We start from the raw sequence: 20,243 nt of genomic DNA, 5'->3' as shown, positions 1-20,243 counted from the left end.
ATTTAGGGTTTAGGGTTAAGAGATCCTAGTTAGGGTTCGACGAGCCGGTTCCAACGCCGCTGGAATGAATCCAATCGGAGTTCGTTTGAGTTGGTTCCCCACTTTTTTAGTGTTCCCCAATGAACCTCTCTCACACACACACACACACACACACACTCTCTCTCTCTATATATATATATACTAAAGACCAAAGTCGTTGACGTTTACACCTCCCAACTTTCGTCCGTTCACTTTACAAAACACTTATAGTTACCCTTAATGTAAATGTGTTTTGTATTTTCCTTTACGACATAAATTCGATTTACATTACGTTTTGATTCAACCGTAATACTTATAAAGGTTACACGGAGTTGAACCCAGTACGTTGAAACATATGTTTTCATATGGTTAACATATGACATACGCAAGAATAATCTATTTGATGTTTGCAACGGCCCGCGGTGCATCGCTCACGAGTCATATTACTAGTACAATCTTAAAGGAGAAAGTAGGTGGTTTTTACACCACCAACACTCCAACTTTCAAACAATGTTACAACTACCCCTTTTTACTTTGAATTTTTACAACAACATTCTCATTTTTCAAACTTTGACATAACCACCCCTCATATTTTAGACATTTCCGCCACCACATCTTTACTTTTACACTTTGCCTTTTTAACCTTCCCCCAATGCTTTCCCGCCACCACCCCTCAAGCTTTACACATTTCTGCCACCACCTCTCTACTTTTATACTTCCCATTTTTTACCCTACTACTCCTATTTTCCCTCAAGTTTTAAACTTTGCGTTTTTACCCCTTACACTATTACTTCATTTTTACACCTGCTCAACATTAAAAAATTGCAATTGTAACCCATAGATTACTTTCCTACTTTTGCAAATGCCAATATATTGTGTTTTACATTTTTTTTGTAATTGTCTTTTACGCATTGTGTTTTAAACTATTTTTGTAATTAGCTTTTACACATCGCGTTTTAAGAATCATTTGTTGTCTTACTACATGTTTCCACCCGCCGCCATAACGCGTAGCGGGAAAAATACTAGTTTATCTTTATATCTGTATATATAATAAACAAAATCATGACATCGACATTTAACTATGTGCACTGGAGGAGCCACTTTGTATGGGTCAGGTTCATGGAACCCATTGATTTTAAATCTTATAGCACCCACAACGGTCGTCAAAGTCCATCCAACAGACTGCCTAGTCAGCATGCTAAACCACTTACTTCTTCCTCCTATAATAACCACTCCAAACCTCCAAATCACACTCATTTTTTTACACTAAAAACAAAAAGAAAAAAGTTTGTGAGTGGGTGGTCCCCACCATTTCGGACCAACCTCGTCCGTTCAAGCAAACCGGACCACATCGGTCAAACTCCTCCAACAAGGGAAGTCCGGTTTGGGGTGGTCCGCTCTGCCATACTTGTGCGACTCTATGATAACTGTCAAAATTCCAGGTATCCGTACAATTATTAAACAATGATTAGTGCTTAATGACTGTGCTGATTTACAATTAATGACTTGATTGCTTTCTGGTTATTGTTATCATACATGCATGTGCATCATATATTACAAATGACATACCATTATTGCATGCAAACCTTGTTGATTCAAATGATGCACGAAACACAGTTAGCACAGTTATCAGATAAATCAGAAATATGCTAACGGAGTTCAGTACATAGACAGACATTGTACCGAGACACAGAATGAGCCAGAAACCAAGAGTTACACTAGTATAGTGTGTAGGGAAGTAAGGATCATAAAATTGCCTTCCTAGTGATAGTTTAAGTGCCGGAAAGTGCCTAAAACTCACATAAACTGCAGAATTCAGCAAAAATTAGCAATAATCAGCATTTAAATACTAGAATATCATGCAGAAATATGGTTAAATGGTCCAGAATGCTTTCCTAAGTGCCGGGAATCAAAACTGTCACAAAAGGTAACATAAAGCTCACTAAACTGCATAATTTAGCACCTTAACGAACCGGTAACCAACCGAACAAACGGACACTACCCGAAACACTAAATTTTCACTAGAAGCATTGTTTTAACATTACCGAGCTAGTTATGGTCCCCGAACATCATAACACACCATATATCATACAAACAACTAAATACCTAACTAATATACTTAGAATCTAACCATACAAACTAACTTACCATTAAAACACAACCAAGACCCCCCCCCCCCCCCCCCCCCGTGGACGGTTCATGTGGCCCCCACCCCATAGATTTTATTTGATTAAATTATTAGATGTTGTCTCCACTTTTTAAACATAAAAACCATTAGATTTTATGATGTTGGTGAATAATATAAGAAACCATAAGGTCCATAACATTCATTCTCATTCCACACTTCAAAAATTTCTTCTTCTTCCTCCTTCCCCTTGGTCTCGGCCGAACACCACACCCACACCATCATCATCATCTTTCAAGTTTCATACAATCTACACATATACAAGGGTGCTAGAAGCCATATAAGGAAGCTTGGAACTCTTGGAAGCTAAAGGACCTCTCACACAAGCTTTCAAGAATGAAGATACAAGTTGTTAATCAAGAAGACCACTAAGAATCTTGAACTTGAAACTTGAATATAAGACTAAATACATAAGAAATCATGATGTTTATGTGTTGTTATGCCTGTTGATTGCTCATGTTATTGATGTAGATCATCATGTGATCTTACTAAATGGTGATTAAAGACATAATCTAGCAAGATGAGAGGATGATTATGTTAAGATCAAAGTAATCATCCATATGTAAATCATGAACTTGAAAGTATGAATGGTTTTTCTTGTAAAGTGATGAACAAAGTAAGTATAAAGTCTTGTAAACCTATGATTTCAAGAATGATTTTTCAAGAAATCAAGTTAAAAATACAAAGTCTACTTAATCTTGGTTCTTAGAGAAATTAACCACATTTTTAGTGGTTAATCAAGTGTAGGATCATGTATTTAACAAGAAAAATCCAAGAAGAAATATTTTTAGAAAAATGATTTACAAGTTGTGAAGATCTAATTTCTTCAAAAATGAAGTTTTTAAACAAACAACCACACTTTAAAGGGTAACTAAGCTTACTAAACACACTAGTAAGTTACTACAAATTTTTTATAAATTTTCAAGTTCATGAAGTAGTAATTTATGCTTGATTTTGGCAAATTGGTAAGTGTTGATTGATTTATAGTTGATTGTGGTGATTACTAAAAGAAAATGATATGCTTTGAAAGCATGGAAACCTCCATTTTTAGGGGAAACTATGGCAATTTCTTTTTTTTTTAAATTAAACACTTAGAAAAATATTTTTAAACAAATATTTACAAGTATATTTTAAACCATGACTTTTCACATAAATAAAAGTGACTAAATATGTATTTAGAAAATATATATTTAGAAATCACCATGTGTGTGATTATTTGTATATTATGTGTATTAATTATATTATTTTAGGACTTGAAATAATATAACTCACCAAAATACCAAAAATTTCAATCCAAAATATTACCAAAATTCCAAGAGAATGAACATATAAATTACTAGGTTATCACCCGCGAACTTCGCGGGTAGAAAAATTTACTTTATATTAATCGAGTTATGTCATTAAATAAAATAAATATACATGTTTTCACACGTAATTTTTTTATAATTGTTTTGAATTGAAAGTTGTAGTCAATGGGTTGCGAGTAAGGTCAGAAACTTCAGGCAAGAACCGGAGGCAGAAACTTGCCTCTTTGAACGACCCATGAAACAAAAAAAAAACTTTTCTTTTTTATAATAAAATATACACATGAAGTTGTTCGAACCTGCAAAACAAACTCATTTAATTAAATTTAAAAGTTAATTAAAAGTTTAAATTAGAAAATATAAACAACAAAAACTTTATTCATTAAAATATACACATGAAGTTGTTAACCTGAGCTTCACCAACATCTCTGCATCATCGACATCGCAGAGTACATCCAAAATCATTTAACATCCTAAACCTGTAACAACCACCCAGATAAGAGACTTAATCTTCCAAGTACCTCGAATGGTTTGTCAGATCATTCAAAATCCAGTATGTTTAACGCAACTTCATAGCTCTATGAAACAATCGGCTCTGGATCTTTGGAGAATTCCTCAAATAGAGATATACATTAGTCATCTACAAAAATGGTTTATTAAGGTCAGAAACATCAAGTTTTTCATAAAAGTGTCCCGAGTCAACCCAACACAGCCGTTTTGACCCTAAAAACCATGTTTGACTACCTACCCAATATAGTCCATTTTCCACAAAATATTATTAAAAAGTATAGTAGATTTTAGAAGCATGGTTACCTTATATTTTTGGTTTTAAAAATGTGGCAACTCTCTCTCTATCCTCTTTTCTCTGTATTACATTATTTTTTTTCCTTTTCCTTTCAGTTTTTCGTTCAGATTATAACAACCTCTCATTTTTTATACTTAAATGTGAATCTAATTGTTCAAACTTATTTGTCTACAATCAACAAAATCTCATATAACCAGCAATTTCATGCGCAATCAAAGGTGTCACAATCAAACACAAACATAATTCAATCTACACATTTCTCAAAACACAATCTCTAACATCACTAACCTGTAGCAATTATTCAAAACCCTAACTAATGTGTTGTGCACTCACTAATATCTGCTACACATGTCTCACTTATTCATCTTCACAACTTCAAACACATCTTATCTAACACCTTATGCCAATCAACAAAATCTCATATATACATAAACCTTGAATATTACTCAAACACATCTTATTTAATGAATCAAAATAAAAACACATAAACCTTGAATATTACTCAATTTATGACTATTATCCCACAAAACAAAACTTTGTCAACAAATTATACTAACTTATGCAATGGTAAACCATAAAAATAACAAATTAATTTAGATGATTAGCATTGCAGAAAACCCAAATCGGGAAAGTTTACCAGAATCGTTAACGAAAAAAATCAGAATCAGATTGGGTTACTCAAGCGGATATTAATCACGAAAAAAATCAGACTCAGATTGCCATTACTTCAAAATTTAAATTTAAAATAATGATTGAATTCAAAATTTAAAATTTAAAATCTGAAAATCAAATCACTAATATCCAATCCCGTAAATCAAGCAAACTTATTAGAAAAGTCTAACCTTTCAAATTTAAATTCAATATACAGATTCGAAATTTAAAATCAAACACATTAATGGAAAACTTTCAAATCTAATAAGTTCTGTTCAAACTTATTTGTCTGCAATCAATAAAATCTCATATAACCAGCAATTTCATGCACAATCAAAGGTGTCACAATCAAACACAGACATAATTCAATCTACACATTTCTCATAACACAATCTCTAACATCACTAACCTGTAGCAATAATTCAAAACCCTAACTAATGTGTTGTGCACTCACTAATATCTGCTACGCATGTCTCACTTATTCATCTTCACAACTTCAAACACATCTTATCTAATACCTTATGCCAATCAACAAAATCTCATACATCAATCAGCAATACAATGCACATTCAAAGACCTCACAATCAATTTCAAACATCAATCAATATACAAAATTTCTCAAGGCACAAATTTTAATATCACTAACCTAACGCGCTACTACTCAATAATGTGTCGGTGCCATGAAAAAAACATCATAACCTTAACTAATGTGTTAACTTACCAAGGCTCAAGGCTCTATATTTTCCCAATGTTGTTTGTCCGACGCGTCGTCACAAATCTAACAACCGAGTCAATCAAATTATTAGTTAAAACCCAATAAACAAAGTATACTAATATCCCATCCCGTAAATCAAGCAAACTTATTAGGAAAGGCTAACTTTTCAAATGTAAATTCAATTTACAGATTCGAAATTTAAAATCAAACACATTAATGGCAAACTTTAAAATTTAAATTTAACATAATAATTGACTTCGAAATTGAAAATTTAAAATCAAACACAATAATGTTTTATTCCAAAATTTAAATTTAGAATAATGATTAACTTCAAAATATAAAATTTAAAATCTGAAAATCAAATCACTAATATCTAATCCCGTAAATCAAGCAAACTTATTAGGAAAGTCTAACCTTACCAAGCAAAACCAACCGACATGGTACCAATTTACAGCAATAGCAAGCATATCTCTGTCCAACATAGTTGCAGCCAAAAACTCCGGACCATCCAAAATAAACACCTAATGAATCAAAATAAAAGCACATCCCTAAAATTACAAATAATATAGTTAAATCATCTCATAAAAAAACATCAGGATTTCAAAGCATTCAAAATTTAAAATCAAACACAATAATGGTTTACTTTAAAATTTAAATTTAAAATAATGATTGACTTCAAAATTTAAAATTTAAAATCTGAAAATCAAATCACTAATATCCAATCCCGTAAATCAAGCAAACTTATTAGGAAAATCTAACCTTTCAAATTTAAATTCAATTTACAGATTCGATATTTAAAATCAAACACATTAATGGAAAACTTTTAAATTTAAATTTAAAATAATGATTGATTTCAAAATTTAAAATTTAAAAATCAAATCACTAAGGAAACATACCAAAAATATAGGATCATATTTCTCAATCAACTTTAACAACGAATGAGAGTTGTTTTTAGGATCCATAACTGCAAAGGAAGTAACCATTGTTTTTAAAAAATATATAATGGTAATATATTTATAGAAACAAAGTCTATTTACAGAAACCGAATCATAATTCCGAATACAAAAATAATCTTTAACAACAGTAATCTGTTTATAGAAACAAAAACAACTTTAAAATTGAAATCAATGGCATCTTTAAAGAATTAACAACTAACTAAATACAAAAATTATAACTCAATGACTCACGATAAATTATCATCACTAATTTTAAGACATTGACATATGGAAGTTGTTCTCCCCACAATAAGGTTGCAAAATCATATGATATTTCCTATCAATCGAAACAAAAAAAAAACATATAAGTTGCAATAACTTATTGTGTGCACAAAACTGAAAACTTACGAAACATACCAAAAATATAGGATCATAGTTCTCAATCAACTTTAACAACGAAGGAGTGTTGTTTTCATGATCCATAACTGCAATGGAAGTAGCCACTGTTTAAAAAAAAAATATAACGGTAATCTATTTATAGAAACAAAGTCTATTTACATAAACCGAATCATAATTTCGAATACAAAAATCATCTTTAACAACACTAATCTATTTATAGAAACAAAAACAACTTTAAAAAGAAATGAAAGACATCTTTAAAGAATTAACAATTAACTAAGTACAAAAATCATAACTAAATACAAAAAATTATAACTCACAAAACAAACCATAAGAACTTCAAAAGATAATCACATAAAATTTCAAATTAACACCTAAAGACAAAAATAAAAAAGAAAGACTATACATATCAAAAAACAAACAACACCAACAAAACTGAACTAACCTGTTTTTGGTCGACGAACAATTCGAAAAATATAGGATCATAGTCCTCAATCGACTTTAATAATGAAGGAGCATTGTTTTCATTATCCATAACTGCAAAGGAAGTAACCATTGTTTAAAAAAATATAACGGTAATCTATTTATAGAAACAAAGTCTATTTACAGAAACCGAATCATAATTCCGAATACAAAAATCATCTTTAACAACACTAATCTATTTATAGAAACAAAAACAGATTTAAAAATAAATTAAAGACATCTTCAAAGAATTAAAAATTAATTAAATACAAAAATTATAACTAAAATACAAAAAATTATAACTCACAAAACAGTGGAAGATATACCTTTTCTTCAACTTCTCATAGGAACCCATTCAATAGTTCCTTGTAGGGGAAGGAGTCTGAAAGAAGCTCTTCACCTAAAATTACAAAACACAAAAAGTTTGTGAGATATGCAACTCGAGTACAAAAACAATAGTCAAAGACTCGAAGCATCCCTAAAATTACAAATAATATAGTCAAAGCATCTCATAAAAAAACATCAAGATTTCAAAGCATACAAAATTTAAAATCAAACACAATAATGGTTTACTTCAAAATTTAAATTTAAAATAATGATTGACTTCAAAATTTAAAATTTAAAATCTGAAAATCAAATCACTAATATCCAATCCCGTAAATCAAGCAAACTTATTAGGAAAATCTAACCTTTCAAATTTAAATTCAATTTACAGATTCGAAATTTAAAATGAAACACACTAATGGAAAACTTTTAAATTTAAAATTTAAATAGAAACCTTAATTCCGGAAAAATTATCATACTAAAAATAAATCACTAAAATTTAAATTTGAGGTTTCAAAAAAAATCATTAACAAAATTTAAAATTGCTCAAAAATATAAATTTAAAATTTGAATTCCGGAAATAGAAACCCTAATTCCGGAAAATAATCATACTAAAAATAATTCACTAAAATTGATCAAAATTTTAAATTTAAAATTTAAATTCCGGAAATATAAATAGAAACCTTAAAATTTTAAATTTGAGGTTTCAAAAAACGTTACACCATTTATTTATAGAAACAGAAACCTTAATTCCGCAAAATTATCATACTAAAAATAAATCACTAACGAAGTTTAAAATTGCTCAAAATTTAAAATTTAAAATTTAAATTAGAAACCTCAAAATTTAAAATTTAAAATTTGAATTCTAAAAATTATATCACTAACATCCAATGCCATAAATTACTTAATTATCATACTAAATATAAATCACTATTTATTTGCTATAAGTTTAAAACAAAATAAAAAAAGATAAATATCAATTTACTTAAAATATGATTAGTAATTAGAATACACATAAACGTACCAAAAATATTGGGTCATCTTCATCAATAAGCTTTAAAAATGAAGGACTGTTGTGCAAGGGATGCATATCTGAAAAATATATATGAAGGTTTTTAAAAAAATAAAACGGTAAAGTATTTATAGAAAAACAATCAATATTCCTAAATCAACAATCAATAAGCTTTAAAAGATAATTTAATCAATTGAGAAACTTCCAAATTCAAAAATAAAAAGAAACGGTTTAAAAAAATAAAAAATATTTATTTTTTAGAACCAAAATCAATATTTCGAAGACAAAAACATTATACCGGATGAAAAAATATCAGACCACTGTAAATCTTTATCAACACAATCAAAAAACATCGGACACAATCAAAACATATCATCATCAACAACAAACTAAAAGACTGTAAATAAAAATATGAGTAACATGAGAACAAAATCAAAACATCAACAAAATATCATTTCATATGATTGGAATCGGATAATGCAAAATCATCATCAACAAAAAACAACGAAAAAAAAAAGAAATACCGAACAGAAAGGATGAAATCAAAACTACACAAACTTAAAAAAAAAGAAAACAGTTATAACATTTAACTAACCTCTGTTGTTTCACGAATGATCTGACTCCGATTTTATCCAAGATTTAGGGTTCCACATGAAAAACAAAATCAACAAAAATCAGTAACTTTGATATATGTAGATGATGATAATAAAACCTCTGATCTTGATTTTGTTTGCAAAAAAAAAAAAAAAAAAAAAAAAAACAGAAAGATAAATGTTCAATCGCTAGATTGAAGATAAACAATAGATAAACAACAAATTAAAACAACATACCTTCAATTTTTATGATCAGATCTACAAAGTTAAGGACAAAGAAGAAGTTAATAGCATTCGACACAATCTTTATAAAATCAAGTTTCTATAGAATTGAATAACATAAATAAAGTAGATTTAGGATCGATTGTGTAGATTACAATCGTAAAACAAATAAATCAAAAACAATAAAATCAAAAACATAGAAACATACCTTTGATTGGTTAATAGGATTGATTTGTGTGAAGAAGATGATGTTGCAGAGATTTGGCTATGGTTTAGAATTGAGGATCTTGGTGGTGGTGATAGGAGAGAGGATGCAACTTAGTTTTTTAGGGTTTGTAAAGTGTGTGCAAGAAGAATGAGAAAAAAAAAGGAAATATATACTATGACCCGAATTCGAAAAACCCGACCCAACTCAATTCGGATCCCACCTTTTTTCCTTGGAATCGTGATTGTACAAAGCAAATTGGGATTTCCCTCCTAAACCAAATTGCCACATCAGCCTAGATGGCCAAAGTCAAAGGACACATAGCCCAAATCCATCTCATTTATATATAAATATATAGATATAGATACCCACAATATTGGAAAAACCAAACAAGGAATATAACTTACACAATATTCCGGAAAATTAATTCACATGTATATTTTGGTAATTGGTATTTTGGACACCAAGAGAATGAAAAATGTGATTTTCATAATTACTACAAAAATATGTCATATTTTTGTCAAAAAGAAAATATATTATTTTTGGGTAAATAAAAATATATATTTTCTTGAAATTATTAGACGATATATTATTTTTGGGAGAAAATATATATTTTATTAAATAAACATGAAATACATTATTTTTTGGGTGAAAAATAAGTTTATATATATTTTCCAAGTTAAACTTGAATATATATTATTTTTGAAGTTTACGTAAAAATACAAATATTTTTGCCAAGGAAGAAATTATAAGTATTTTTTCTATGTAATATCTCTTAAATATATATTTTGAAAATATATATTGATGAATTTTTATTAGAAATATTATTTCGAAAAAGTTAATACAAAAAAATTAAGTATAAGAATACTTAATAATTACAAGAAAATACGTATTCTCGTACGTATAAACCTACACCGGAATACGCCATCGATACTTGGCAAAAATATACAAAGAATTAGAATACAAGCATAAATACACCCATCCTTGGGAAGGATATACATGTATAAATACATAAAAAGTAACAAGTTAAAAATATATATTATTTTAACTATTGTTCCAAAATTTAATAAATATAATTTAAGTTAAAATATTTATTATTTTAACAAATAATTATATAACTTGGAATAATATTAAAGACACAATAAAAGGTAACTCAAAGACGCTAATTAATACTAAATCAAGGCACGGCCCGCTAATCTAATAGACCTTAGTACGTTGTAGGTAGTCGTGCACGCGAGTTAGAAGCTTTGGGTTACGATCAGATACGAAGAATGCACGATTGTGAGTTCATGTCCCCCTTTTGGTTTAACTGTTTTCAGTTTTATAACTTCGGGGGTGAAGTACATGTTACAAACTGTTTACAAACGTTTATATGTGGTATGGTTAGCTAAGGAAAGGTACTGCTAGATCAAGTGAGTGGTGGTTACAACGCTTAAGACCATTAATCCTCGTTGTAGGACCGAGGGACATGAGTGATAGATCTATTTGGGTGTAGCGAGCCCACACCCATGTGGACCGGGGTTTGGCCCATGAGGTGACTATGTCTTACAGCCGGAGGCCCGGTGCAAAATCTGCTAGGTTTGAGCCTTCCTGCATCACGTCACACATGTTAATGGCCTTGCAAACCATTAATCGATCTGTTTTCCTTGTTTGCTTTCATATCGGGTTTACAAAACATACATACTTACAATGATTACAAAGGTTTATTCGTGCACACATACAAAACACATGAACTCGCTTAACTTTTGTTGATGTTTTCAAACTACATGTATTTCAGGGAATTAAATGTGGATCTGGCGGGCGTTTAGATGTTTCAAGTGATGTTGGGAATAAAAGATGTCATCCGAAGTCTAAGGGTTTGAATTGTGTGTTTTATCCTGGATAAGATACATGGTTCAAAGCCTGGTTTTTATTAGTGTCTTTTGTCGAGTCCTTTTGGAACTCTAAAACAATTTGCATGGTTTGTAATTTGGATTTGAAGTTTGTGTTTGGTTTTCAAGACAATGCTGTTTGTGATGTTTTTAACTTAATCAATGGATGAACATATTGGTTTTATTATATAGTTGTTTGTTATAGTTGAATGTAATGATATTAAGCAAGTCACACATAATCACGCTTTCACAAAAGTCAGGATGTGACAGACTCGTTGTTGTTGATGCTCTTAGCAGACCCATTTTTCCTTTTTACTAGTTTAGGATATGATCATGATACCTTCCGTACAAGTTTACATTCTTGAAAATTGACTATTTATGGGCTGTTTGTTTAACTCTTAACAGACTTTTAATGGTTCAGACCTCTTACTTGTTCAACACTTAATGGTTCAGATTGTTTTTTTCGTGAACATATGTCTGAAGGGTTCAGACATTTGCCTCTAAATGGTTCAGATATTTGCCTCTGAATGATAAAATATTATACTGGCTCTTTCAGAAAAATTACAAGTTTTGTCGTTTATCTTTATACCATTTTTCAGGCGATATCCTTTTTAACGAATGTTGACAGGCGGTGTCCTTTACTAGGTATTTTGTTGCAAGTTTAGTCCTTTACACCCAACCCAGTTAAAAAACCCTGTTAATTGTTGGGTGTAAAGGACTAAACTTGCAACAAAATACCTAGGTAAAGGACTAAACTTGCAACAAAATACCTAGTAAAGGACACCGCCTGTCAACAATTAACATGGTTTTTTAACTGGGTTGGGTGTAAAAGATTAAAATTGCAACAAAATACCTAGTAAAGGACACCGTCTGTCAACATTCGTTAAAAAGGACACCGCCTGAAAAGTGGTATAAAGATAAAGGACAAAACTTGTAATTTTTCCGGCTCTTAATGGTTCAAAACCTTATTGATTTAGTATTTACTCATTCAGAAGTTGTTAAACAGCCTTACTCTAATTTAGTGAAAATATTATTATATTTCTGTTTCTTTTGGTCCATACATTTTTTTTTCACCAATGAACGTAAAGTATTGCATTATTTTGCAAAAGAAAATAACTAAAGTACAAGTTTTTTCCATAAAGATTTTAATTGCTGAAAATGAAAAATATACAAAACAGTTGCTATATTCGATCGTATTCACTTTATGAAATTCAGAGCTTTTTGTCACAAAGTAAAAAATGTAGAGGGAGAATATTAAAGATAGAAAAAGTTAAGCTAATGGAGATTTTTTTTAAATGACTTCTAAAACCATATCAAAACAAATGAATTTGTGTTGTTTAGTTATTGACACGTCCATGATTAGTGTTGAACATGATACTAATACATATATAATACAAGAAGATTAAGCATGTATGTAGCATCATTGGCGAAGGATAAAAGGGGCGGGGAGGGGCGCCCGACCCCCCGAACTTTTCGCTTAGTAGTGTTATATATGTAGTTTTTGTATAGAAATTTTTTGGTGTATACGTTTTCGACCCCCCGGTTCTATAGAATTTTTTTGGTATATACGTTTTCGACCCCCCGGTCATTCGGATCAAGCTTCGCCACTGTGTAGCATTGTGTTTTTGAGGTAAAATGAATGAGATAAATAAAATATAGAAAAGAAAACTCACTTTACTATGACCCAAGCAAAATGTTTCAACGTTTTGATTTTAAGAAATTTGATCACTGTAAAACGGTGAATCCACTGAAAAAATATCAGGTCTAGGTTCGCTATTGACAATGTGTCCATTCTTATTGAGTATTTGGATTCAATTTTGAGTCGATTTAGATATAAGTATATAACAGAAAAAAAACCACCCAAATTTATATAGATGTGTCATTTTCTGTGTCGTCTATTCCTATGTTTTTATGTTTCATTGTAAATAAATAACAAAATAATCTTTAAAAAGTTGTATCAATGAAAAGACCTATTCAATAATTTCAAAATGAACCCAAGCTTGATTTTTTTATATGATATGCTTTTAATAACCAAATTTATTAATTGTAATCCATGTAAAACTATTTAGCAGTCTCGCTTTTTATATTACCCTCTTCACATCAATTACTAATTACAAAATAAGTATAAGTAATACACATTTTCAATTATGAGATAGTTAACTATTCTTTTAAATAATCAACATATAAATATTAGAATAACATATACAAAATTTATATATATGAATTAACTCTTATGTATTAAATTAATAATTTTATCATAATTATAAATATAACAATTCACAAAAACGACTTTTACTGTAGCCAACATTCCATCTTAGTCCACGTTGAAAAAATTAATTGGTAAATGTTTTTGTTTGTTTGTTTTCTTCACTAATAAAATCAAAATGTTAAAGTGACGTGGGTTGTCTACTTGTCTTTTTGCTTAATTTCATTTTTTAATCTCAAGTTTATACAGGCAATATATTTTAGTATATATAACTTTTTAGTGTGCGTCAGAAAATCTATTTTTCGTAGATAACTAAGAAAACAGAATGCAACTTGACATTTAGTGTGTATATATATTTAGTGTGCGAACCTAATCACTCCGAACGAACATCGTCGCCGGTAGACATGATAAAAATACTTTTGTATACGTAAATTTGGTATCCACTAAGCTCCGTCCCTGATAGAATATACATATGCAAATGCAAATTCAATTGATTAAATCTATATATACTTAACACCGAGGCAACAATTATTCCCTAATTGTTGACACATGACACATGAGGGCTGCAAACGAGCCGAGTCGAGTCGAGCTAGACCTAGCTCGAGCTCGGCTCGAACTTTATTTGAGCTGGTTCGGCTCGAGCTCGAATTTCAAATCGAGCTAAGACTTGAGGCTCGAGCCCGACTCGATTAGAATTCGAGCTAGCTCGGCTCGGCTCGAACTAACAAAGAACCACAAAATTTACTACTTAAAAAACCCTTAAGAATGAATTTTTCATAAACTAAAGGCCATAATTGCCATTTAATTTAACCATATTGCTAAATATGCAAGTATAAATAGTTAATCCCAATTGTATTGTCTTTACATTATTTTATAGGGGAGATACTCCCTTAGTTTTTTATTTTCTAAGCGATGTGGGACAAAAAAAATGAAGGATGTAAACCTTATCGAGCTAGCTCACGAGCTCACGAGCCGATCCAGGGCAAGCTCGAGCTCGGCTCGTTTACAAACCGAGCCGAGCTGAGCTGGCTCATTTATAACCGAGCCAATTTCGAGCCGAGCTTCCTTCGAGCTTTTTACGAGCGAGCTGCGAGCCACGAGTTTTTTGAACACCCCTAATGACATGATCAAACATACAAGCCCAAGTGTAAAGAAAGAAATGATCACAAACCCAAACAATATAAAACAACACTAGTTATCACAAAACAAAACCTTAAAAATTAAGAATTACATTAGCAAATCCAAATTCAAACATAAAAATCACAATCCATTCATCTAATACGTTTCATTTTCAGTTTTGAGTTCAATAACTTATAATGAGACTTCGATAATAAAATAGCACATGAAATAAACGAAAATTAAGAAAATAAGGTTCAATTCTGCGAGGCATCTGGATCTTTACTCGCATTTGAAGCCCGGTGGAATGGTGCTGCCACAAGCACTCACCAACAAGCTTAGTGAAATTGGAACATTGAGGTTAATTCCAAGGATATTAGCCTTGATGGCGGTGCAAAGGCAAGCCGCGACTTCCAAATCAACCAAACCTTGTAGCAATGCACAACATTTGCTAGATTCAGGGGTCCCAACCACTACATTGACCAAACCTAGTACGTCGGCACAGACTCCAAGCTTCAACGCGTCCCTAGGACAAGACGATGAGGCCGGGGGTGGTGTTACTTTTGGTGTGCATGAACCGCATGCATCGGTAACGGTGACATTAATGATGAGGAAGAAGATGAAGGTGCATGCAAGTGATTGAGCTGCTGCCATGGCTAGATAGTGAGAGCCAAATAATGTAGCTAGGGTTTTTTTCAAGAGTGTAAGGTGACCTATTGAAGGGAAGGTTGTGTCCTATTTAAAGAGAGAATGTGTGGTGGATGTTAGAATTGACTAAGAAAATATCTTTCTCGTAGTTCACTTGTTTTTGTCACAAATAATACAAAATAGTTTTATGAAAAAGAGAGATTTAATTCTATGTAAATTATAAAAAACGATATAAAAACAACCATCATATTTATACCTTAGATCAATGCAAGTATTTATTAAAGTTGCGTAACTAGCAATTAAAGTGACATAAGGATATATTCCTATTCCTGTATCTTACATTTTACAAGTACATAAACACTAGAATAATATTTTAATATTATTTTTTTACTTTTACTAATATTTTTTTTATTAGTTTAATTTTTTAACTATTAGTTTTTTCAATGATATTATTTAAAAAATAAACAATTACTATATCTTACATTTTTACGTAGGTTAATATTTTAATATTATTTCTTTAATTTTACTGATATTTTTAGTTTATTTTTTAACTATTAGTTTTTTAATTATATTATTTTAAAGAATTATTAAACTTAGTTTTATTTGTTATTTTATCTTTATAATACTTTTGAGTATATTTTGTTTTTCATTTATAACTTTATTCGAACGAGTCAAATATAGTCAAACTTTACCGTAAGAAATTTGACCGATATTGTTTGAACATCGGTATCACTACGAGTAACGTATTCATTTTTATGGCTTTCTCGATGCGACGGTATAAAGTTTGTTGAAGATGGAGTTGTATTTGCAATAGAGATTTTTTTGGTACCGTGAGCTATGACGAGTTTGGTATAGTAACTTTACCGTGATGAATCGAATCGGTACCAGCCGCACAATATCTATAGGTAACAATATTCATATTTTTTGGTTTTCAATGGATGTGTATATCCTCTTGTGCTTGTCTCTTACGATTGTTATTCTGGTACCATATTGAACCGACCAGATACCGACCGAAACTCGCTGCGAAGTTCTCGCTAGTTTTCTTACAATTTTCAAAAGAAAACAAAATAATCGACTTGTTTGCAATAATTGTTTTAATAATTCTACATATGATAGGTTTGTATAAATTTTTCTATTGGAGGAGAAGGGTTTGTATAAAGCTAGGTTGTTTGGCATATCTAATTAATGTATATTGTCATCTCCTTCCAATTATATATTCCAAGATTTATTATTTTTGCAAATTATATTTTGATTATAAGTAAAAAAAAAATAGAAAACTAAGAAATTCACGACTAGATAGCGACTTCCACGGACGATAGTAAAGTGTCGGTGAAGTCTTTTAAACTTTACCGACACACCTTACTTTCACCAACAGATCCTTAAGTTAATGAAAATCCTCTAATTTATAGTGGTCAGATGTAGACGCGTGATAACTAACAGACAAGAGAAGAAAATACCATAACGTCAAATTTTTTTTGGCTTACACGTATAAATGTTATTTTATATATATAAAAAAAAACTAAAACTATGTCTTAGTTATAAATACGACATGAAAAGTAGGAGCCAAATACAATTGTTGGAAACTAGTATTTGAACACTACGCTTTGCGGCGGGGTTGTAGAAGGATACATGCGAGGTTGTATTTGTGATTTGTTATATCAGTGGATTAATATTAGATCATTTAGGTTTTAATCTAAACGACAGTAAAAATTAGAAACAACACGTTTAAGAAAAGATGTATAGAGTTAAAAGTGAACTTTAACTATATAACAGGTTAAATAAAAAAGTAAATTTAAAATTGTTACATGGTTTATTGAAGAGTTAATATAGACCATGCAGACTTTAATTTAAACGACATTGCGGCAAGGACACGGTGAGAGTTCAATCGGTATCACACATTATGACAAAGGATAAAGGCAACAAAAAAAAGTCATAAGATTAAGGGGTTGTTTGGCAACATCTGAATGGTTAAGTGCTGAACCAGTAAGAGGTCTGAACCATTAAGTGTTGAACCAGTAAGATGTCTGAACCATTAAGAGCATGTATAATGCTTAACCGTTCAAAGGTAAATGTCTGACCAATTCAGATTAGAGGTCTTAACCATTCAGACTTTGTATAAATCTTAACCATTCAGAGGCAAATGTCTGAACCATTCAGACTTCTGGTCGTGAAACAAACAGTCTGAACCATTAAGAGTTGAACTAGTAAGAGGTCTGAACCATTAAGAGGCTCATTAAGAGGTAAAAAAACAGCCCCTAACCAAAATAATATCTACACGTGTTCGGTTCGTTGTGGTTGCGACTCGACTCTAAACATCGAAACGTAACGTAACAATACAAAAGTAAGTCGTAATTTAAACAAATCGTAATCGTATATCAGTATCAACCGCACAAAAAAAAAAAAAAAAAACAAATCAAAGTGTCAATAAAAATAAGTATGTTATTAAGGATAGGAATTGGCCAGAAAGTCCAAATTTCCTAAAAAGTGTAAAAAGTCATAAAACACCATAATGTCAACCATAAAACACACCAAAAACCCACAAATAATATGATGAAGATTACTAAAACATCATGTATATGGGTTTTGTGTTGTATTTTAGATGTTAAGGCTCTGATTGTGGAATGACAAATATTATTGTGTTTTATGTTATTTAGCATTGTGTGTTTTATATTCATAGTTCTACGATGGTGTGTTTGAAGTTTTTATGGACTATTAGAGTTTGAATATGGTGTTTTAGTAATATTCATTCTATTATTTGTGAGTTTTAGGTGTGTTTTATGCCTGAAATTATTGTGTTTTATGACTTTTTACACTTTTTAGGAAAAACACACTTTCTGTAGGATCCCCACTCTGTTATTAAATACGTGTTGCAATACACATTTTAATACCAAAAATAATGTATGTATACTAAACAATAACAAAATCTTAATAATATAAATAATATATGAGCACCAATCATAAATAAGAACTTTTAACAATTAGAAATGTTAGTATAGGAATATTAAATTGTGGTAACTATGTCATCTACCTATTTGTTTTTACTTTCTTGAATTTTGTTTTGAAAAATACACGGTTCATATATCATTTATATACTTTCACAAATATGCAGTAACTTAAAGAAAAATCAGAAACACATATTTTATTGAAAAAAATGTAGAATTTATGAGTGGGAAAATGAAAAGAAATTGAAATAGACAAAAAAGAAAATGTAGCGATGGGTGTAGTCTGATAGATGCATGTGATATTGCAATAAATGTAGGGCAAACATCCAAAGGCTCCACCAGCTTCAACACAAAAAACCAGTGGCACGAGGGTCCCTTTATGCATCCCGTGATCGTGTACGACTTCTATTCATAATTTTAGAAGGATCAAATAATATACGAGATGATACGATCATTATATATAATTGAATGAGAATTTTTTTTTTTTGAAATAATAATAATGGTTTATCGACTTTTATTGGCAAATACAAGAACTTTTTTGGTTAAGTCTCACAGATAACAAAATTAAAGAAATTTCGCCGTTCTAAAAAGAATTATATTTTGGTTTTTTATTGGATTGGATTTTAGCATCTTAAGGTTTTTGATTGTGTGTGTGAAGAAACACCAAGTTAATCCGTAAATTAGTCTGTGGTTAGTGTCTCGTCTAAATGGGATTAATCTTCTTCTGAACTCGATAACAGCTACGTCAATCCTGCAAAACAATCAACACACCGTGAAGCTCGTTACAAGGAGGAGAATATGGGGTGCTTCTTGTATCCACCTTCTGGCGTGAGAATAAGAACTTGCTTTGAGGATAAAAGTGTGTATTAAGTGAGAGAGAAAAGAGCCATGTTTAAACCTATAGGTGAAGTTCTCTATTTATACCCGAGGTGATTTGTGAAGGAGATGGGCTGATGGGCCTTGAGTCTGAGATTGACAACAAGGGATATCCATTTTGCCTCCTTTGCCACGACCGTTAGTGATCTCAGGCGAGAGGGTAGTTGGCGCATGTTGAATGGATCCACGTGTCCTAACGATTGTCCTTGTTGTCTGGTCTGACGTCAGCAGTTAAGTGGAGATCATGGAGCAGTGGTCGGCGCAAGCTGATTAGTGCTACGTATGTGTCCTTGTATACTTCTTGTCTCCTGCACGATTGTTCATCATACAACATGATCTGATACAACCTGTTGAGCGCCTATTGGCCCACTGCTCTGCCACTCGTACGTTCTGTACTTGTCCGATGTCACCTTGCGCTCCTTTTCCCCGCGCGACCTGGATGCATCTTGTGCAGTCGGCGGAAGGTCAGGGAAGCAGGGTTTTTTGTCAAAGGAACTAAGTGTCAGGATTGATTTTATCTTGGTCCCGACCTCGTGCGCGGCTTGGGACAGACCCTTGTAGCCAACGCAAGGTCGGGAAAGTCGTCTTTCTGGTTTACAGTGGGTACGGTCTCGCGCGCGACCTGAGAGTAACTCATGTGGTCGGCGCAGGATTTAAGATCATACCCCTTCAGTGTGTTTTTTATTTTTATTTATTTATTTTTTGTCTAAACTGATGCTTAATAATAAAAACAAATAAACAAATTTAATGACTT

At 31.2% G+C, this 20,243-nt stretch overlaps 1 protein-coding gene and 1 long non-coding RNA gene across 2 annotated transcripts in view; one reads left to right on the top strand and one right to left on the bottom strand.

Moving 5' to 3' along the window:
* The window catches only part of LOC118487522, a 60,350-nt gene extending 48,462 nt beyond the window's left edge, over window positions 1–11,888 (top strand). Inside the window, exon 2 of the long non-coding RNA XR_004881865.1 lies at window positions 11,608–11,888. This is a non-coding gene — a long non-coding RNA (uncharacterized LOC118487522). The remainder of the gene's footprint in view (window positions 1–11,607) is intronic.
* Window positions 11,889–15,102: 3,214 nt separating this feature from the next.
* On the bottom strand, window positions 15,103–15,747 carry LOC110923538 (14 kDa proline-rich protein DC2.15). Its single transcript, XM_022167616.2, has one exon. It carries the CDS (start codon window positions 15,675–15,677, stop codon window positions 15,306–15,308), a length of 372 nt encoding a protein of 123 aa, XP_022023308.1. The 5' UTR covers window positions 15,678–15,747; the 3' UTR covers window positions 15,103–15,305.
* Between the last annotated feature and the right edge of the window lie 4,496 nt (window positions 15,748–20,243).

This window comes from Helianthus annuus, chromosome 2 (assembly GCF_002127325.2).
Source record: "Helianthus annuus cultivar XRQ/B chromosome 2, HanXRQr2.0-SUNRISE, whole genome shotgun sequence".
Classification (NCBI taxonomy): Eukaryota; Viridiplantae; Streptophyta; class Magnoliopsida; order Asterales; family Asteraceae; genus Helianthus; species Helianthus annuus.
The sequence above is the reverse complement of the archived record's forward strand: the minus strand, read 5'-3'. Positions and strand labels throughout refer to the sequence as shown.